We start from the raw sequence: 5,861 nt of genomic DNA on the forward strand, positions 1-5,861 counted from the left end.
TTAATTTTTAAAATTTAGTTCTCTTAGTTTAGACTCATTACATGAATCTGTAATCAGATCAACAACAACAACAAAAAAAGTACAAAAATGCAAAAACTTCCTTCTTTTGGACTTTGGCTCTAATCTTTAAGGGGCAATCAAGTCGGGAAGGTGAACTTTTTTTTTTTCTTTTTCTTCGGTTTGATGTTGTGTTTTGATGAGCTCACCTGTAAAAACTGATTTCCTCCTCTCTAATCCTTAATTTTGAATTTTGAAGGCGTAAAAATGTACAACTATAGTATGTCATGCCAAAAGAACAAATTAGAATAAGAGGAAAAAATTTGATTAAATTTTACAGATACATAGTACTTATAAAATAATAATTCACTAATCTTATTGATGACAAAATATGTATTTTAATAGTAAGTCCAGATTAATTTCTGCTTACTGTTTTCAAAGTAATTAATTCAGCAGTGTTTGCAGAAGTAAGTTGCAGGGCTGTATCCTATGACTGTTTTTTCCTGTTATATTTATTTATTTGGAATATTTTTTACTTTTGCTTAATTTATTACTTCTGACTTTTTTAATTCATTTTTTCTGGTAGTTTTATTTATGTATATATTTATTTATGCAGGTATTTATTTATTTTGTAGTTTGTGTTTATTTTTAGACATTTTTTACTTTTATTATTTATATATGCATGTATATTTTTTTATTTGTTTTCTTTTTATTTTGTTTTATTTTATTTTATTGTCATATAATATTTTTTTTCTGACTGTGTTCTGTCCCTCGCTTACGTCATTAGTATTTCGACCACTCAGCGCTCAGGAGGGTCGTGACGTAAAGGCGGAAGTCCGTCCATCGCCTCGGTACACCTGCCGCGGAGGAGACGGAGGGCCGGACAGGTAAACACGGAGACGCTGCCTCATGTTTTGGTGGTTTAATGTGTCGTTGTTGAGCTGAGGTTTCTGTTCTACTGTCAAACACTTAAATACAAACAGTTGCCGCCTTTTATAGCCGCAGTTTGAAGCGTTAGCTCCTCATTAGCCACCGATGCTAACGGCAGCTAACTCCTGTTAGCCGCTCCGTGAAGCTAACTGCTGTTAGCATCAGCGCGAGCGGAAATACTCGAGTTTTACTCCAAAATAACCGAGTAAGATGTGTTGGAATTACTGAATACGTGTCTTTGTAGTGTTTAATAATGTCATCACGAAGACTGAAGAAAGAGAGACATTTAAACAGCTTTATTACGGTGTGTGAGCGCGGCAGGGTTTTATTTTGAAGTTCCTCACAGGAAGCCGTAAAATCACCTGAAGTGAAATACAAACAAACGGTTAAAAATAAACTGTCAAAAACGGACAAACAAGCAACTGAATAACGAGTTTATCTCAGCGGAGAGGATGTTTAACGTTCATTTCATGTAGCTGTGTAATTTAAAGTTAATAAAGATGGAGGGAAACCGTGTTTGTGAGCGCGGCGGTGACGTCACACCGGGAAGTTTGAAGCCGCTGTGACCCCGGATGTATCATAACACTGAAAAGCTGCAGGATTGTTAAAAACGTTTAGTGTCAGGACTCTAAAACTCTACAGAGTCAAATGAGGGACTGTTCGTCATTTATTAAGAGGTGTTGGGGCAGGTGCATAGCATTTTTTAAGCTCTGTTTTTATTTTTAGGCGCGTGCATCTTTAAATGACTATATTTTGATTTTATTCGCCACCAATTTTAATTAAAACGTAACTTCCAAACCCCTGAGCCCACAGGCTCGGAATGCATGTTTTGTTTTTTGTTTTTTTTGTTTTTTTGTTTTTTAATTTAAATTTTTTGTGTTTGTTTTGTTTTTGTCCTAATAATTTTGTGGAGATTTTTTAAAATTCTATTTTTGCGATTTTCATTATTTATTTATTTTTTTATTAATTTTTGTTCTTTAAAACTTTTTGGATGATATTTAGAAAAATATTTACTGTGAAAAATTGGGTGACTTTGGTGAAAAACACAAAGCAGACATGCTTTCTTCAAAAATAAAACAAAAGTGTAATTTTGAAGGAAGACGGTTTTCGTGTGTTGATAATTGATTAATAGTCTAAATAAGGGCTGCAGCTGACTTAATGCTGATTACTGGTTATTCTGTTGATAATGTTTTGTGATTAATAGGGGTTGATGAGGCAGTCATGTCATATCATTTTGGAGCTTTACTCCAGGAAGGGACGCATGTTTAATATTTTGGCTCAGGGGAGGGACAGATGATCTCAGATGATCTTTAGAAAACATTATGATTTTGTATTTACATTAAAACATTTTGGCAATGTTATTTTTGGTATTTTCTTCCCATGATTTTTTACAAGAAAAACATTTTGCTCAGATTTCAAAGGGTTAAATACAGGCTGTGTAGTGAAAAATGTGATATTTCCTCCTGACGTGGATGAAAAGTAGAAAGTACAAGTACCTCAAAATGTACTGAAGTACAGCTCTGTGGTGAAAGTACTGGGTTTGGCCACGTTGAACCTTTAGACCGTTTTTAATGGAGAGTTTTATGTGTCTCCTCGAGTTTCGCTCTGCGGGAAACTGATCCTCAGCTGAAGAATCTGGGCAAACTGGTTTATTCTGCGTATTATACTTCCCCGTGCATCACGTCTCACACTCACAGTGTGTCTGTCTGTCCCAGTAGACCCAGTAGAGATGTCCCAGCAGCACCAGTAGAGTCCGGCAGCAACAGAGCGGAGTTGTGTGTGTGTGTGTGTGTGAGATGAGGCTGTAGTGTCTGAGCTGCAGGATGGAGATCCTGGTGGCCAAGCTGCTCGGCCTGCTGGGACTTTTTGGCCTCATGCTGGCGGGCGTACTGGTCCCAGTGCGCCTCCTGCTGGTCGACTACGACAAGGCGCACAGATACCGAAGGGCGCTGTCGCTGTGCAACTCCTTCGGTGGAGGTGTGTTCCTCGCAACATGCTTCAATGCTCTGCTGCCCGCCGTCAGAGACAAGGTACCGTATCAACGTCGCTGCCGAAAATCTAATTTATCTCGTGTATAAAGTTCGGCTGTTCTGTTTTTCTCTCAAGTCTCCTGAAATATTTTACAGAGCTTTTATAAGTACATTTTATCTCCTAAAATGTTTTTAAATTTTGAAACGTTTGAACAGTAGGCGAAATTAAACTGCCTGTGATGGTGTGTGTTCTGTGTTATAAACGTCTGTCCAGAAAAATGAAGAATAATAATTAAAAAAATAAAAATCAGACTAGTTACAGGTAAGAAAACACTCAGAAAAGTTTGTGTCGCCCGGCCGCGGTGTCAGGTGGGCTGCTGATCCTCGGTGTGTCGTCTCTCCTCAGGTGGGCGACGTGTTCACGCAGCTGAAGATCAGCAGCGACTACCCGCTGGCGGAGACGATGATGATGCTGGGCTTCTTCCTCACCGTGTTCGTGGAGCAGGCCGTGCTCACCTTCAGGAAGGAGAAGCCGTCCTTCATCGACCTGGAGACCTTCAACGCCGGCGGCTCCGAGGCCGGCAGCGACTCCGAGTACGACACGCCCTTCATCTCCTCGGCTCGGGGCTCACCGGGCGGCGGCAGTCACCGCTCGCACGGACACCACCACGGACACTTCAGCCCCGCAGAGCTGGCAGGGGCGGGGCCTCTGCGGCTGGCCAGCCTGGTGCTGGCTCTGTCGGCGCACTCCGTGTTCGAGGGCCTGGCGCTCGGCCTGCAGGAGGACGGCGCCAAGCTGGGCGGCCTCTTCCTGGGCGTGGCCGTGCACGAGACGCTGGCCGCCGTGGCTCTTGGTGTGAGCGTGGCCAAGGCGTCACTCGGCATGAAGGACGCCGCCAAGCTGGGTGTCACGGTGAGCCTGATGATCCCGCTGGGGATGGTGGTGGGGATGGGCATCGAGTCGGCGCAGACACTGGCGGGCAGCGTGGTGTCGGTGGTGCTGCAGGGGCTCGCCGCCGGCACCTTCCTGTTTGTCACCTTCTTCGAGATTCTGTCCCGAGAGCTGGACGACAAACAGGACCGGCTGCTCAAAGTGCTCTTCCTCATTCTGGGCTACGCCGCACTCGCCGCACTCGTCTTCATCAAGTGGTGACACACAGGAAGTGCTCGGACACACACAGGAAGTGCTCGGACACACACACAGGAAGTGCTCGGACACACACACAGGAAGCGCTCGGACACACACACAGGAAGCGCTCGGACACAAACAGCAGTACCAAAGGAAACAATAACTCCAGAAGGCGGCGGTGTCCAGCTGTGAGAGGCGTAAACATCTGGAGCAGCTGTTCAAACAGGAAGTGAAAGTTAAAGGCAGAATGAGAGGATGTTATGAACGCAGCGTTAAAAGTTTAACCCCGCGTTCTCAACTCAGAGACAGCAGAGGCGTTTGGCGAGAGATACGACCTCTGTGGGAGTCTGAAGGTTGGTTTGTTTTGTCTTTTTAGGAAAATCTCTCATTCTGCCTTTAACCCTTTGAAGCTGGAGCAAATTGTCTTGATTTCTTAAAAAAAAAAAAAAAAAAAAAAAAAAAACGACATGAAGGCAAAGAGTTTTGAGGAAAATGACCCAAATATTAGCAAGATATTAGTAAACATTCACAAAAAGATGAATTTAATGTCATTGAGGTTTTTTCCAGACAGGCTCACAGAAGAACAGAGGATATTAGCATCCGGCTCAAGACGCTAAAAACATTCAAAACAAATGTTTTCATCTGTGTGTAAACATATAAAAGGAGGTTAATACAAAAACAAATAAATGAATTAACAGAAATAATCATTTAAGAATCGACTGTGCAAAAATATAAACTGTGAATACATATAAAACGTGAAAATTAGAGAAAAAAGTAAAAACAGGAAATGACCCAAAAAAAGTGATAAGATAAAAATAATAAATAGACATAACAATAATATATTATATCTATGTTTTTCTGTCACATAATTTTAAATAATGATTAATTGTAATATTTATAAAACTATTTTTTGGGAAATTTCTCCAAGTGTTTGAATAATTTTCTAATAAGTCTGTCTCTCTTTTTTTTTTTTAAAGTAATTTTCAGGTAATTTTCTTTTTAATAACTTCTTGCAGTTTACAGGACATTTTATGTCAAGTTGCTAATTGCCTTTTTTAAAAGAAATCAAACTCAATTTCTGAGGTTTAAAAACACTTGTCAAAGGAGGCAAGAAAACTGATGTTGATCCAGGTGTTAAAGGGTTAAAGGGGGTTTGACTCCTCACCTGGCTGCGTGATGTGCAGGTGTGCTTCAGGGCGCCGTGACATCACTGATGGGCGTGGTTTCAAGTGTACAGGTGGTGAAAATCAGAACACGCGGCGGTTTAAAGCTCCCTGTAGTTTACCCTGAAGACCCTTTTTCCTTTTAAATAAAAAACGGTTAAAATACATTTTATAAAACATTATTTTTGAGTTAAAATAATAAATAAGTTTTCAGTTGAACTTTGACATATTTCTTTACAAACCTGAAAATATAAGTTTAGAAAATGATCTTAACTGAGCTCCACGTTGTAGGAATTTATATTTATTAAACGTGACGTTTGAAGTTGTTTAAAATGCAGAAAGAAGCTAAGCTAAGTTAAATATAGAGAAATAATCATTTACACTGATCCTCAAACTGAGCTTTAATGTTGCTGCTTTTATATCCTGTTGGTAGATTAATCTGTAATTATTCATAATCGTTTATTACTGATTATATTTTCTATAAATAATCTTAATTTGTAAAGTAATGAAAGGAAATAAATAAATGTAGTGCAGCTAAAAGTAGAATATTTCCCTCTGAGGAGTCACACAGAAAATTAAAGTTCCTAAATCAAAATTGTACTTGAGTGCAGTACTTGTGTAAGTGTACTTAGTTACTTTTTAATTTTTGATTAAAAAATATTTATATATTTA

The 5,861-nt window shown here is 39.8% G+C and overlaps 1 protein-coding gene across 3 annotated transcripts; it reads left to right on the forward strand.

The window, feature by feature from the left end:
- The first annotated feature begins 716 nt into the window (after positions 1 to 716).
- On the forward strand, positions 717 to 4,817 carry LOC121941071 (zinc transporter ZIP3-like). 3 transcript variants are annotated; one of them, XM_042483788.1, is made up of 3 exons: positions 717 to 884; positions 2,643 to 2,957; positions 3,304 to 4,817. In XM_042483788.1, the coding sequence occupies exons 2-3, from the start codon at positions 2,751 to 2,753 to the stop codon at positions 4,048 to 4,050; spliced, it is 954 nt and encodes a 317-aa protein (XP_042339722.1). In that variant the 5' UTR covers positions 717 to 884; positions 2,643 to 2,750; the 3' UTR covers positions 4,051 to 4,817. The 3 variants fall into 3 exon arrangements, with proteins under 3 accessions (XP_042339722.1, XP_042339720.1, XP_042339721.1); XM_042483786.1 differs by having other exon boundaries at positions 2,646 to 2,957; XM_042483787.1 differs by lacking the exon at positions 717 to 884 and having other exon boundaries at positions 2,380 to 2,957.
- Positions 4,818 to 5,861: the final 1,044 nt, after the last annotated feature.

Source organism: Plectropomus leopardus, chromosome 3, assembly GCF_008729295.1.
Source record: "Plectropomus leopardus isolate mb chromosome 3, YSFRI_Pleo_2.0, whole genome shotgun sequence".
Lineage (NCBI taxonomy): Eukaryota > Metazoa > Chordata > Actinopteri > Perciformes > Serranidae > Plectropomus > Plectropomus leopardus.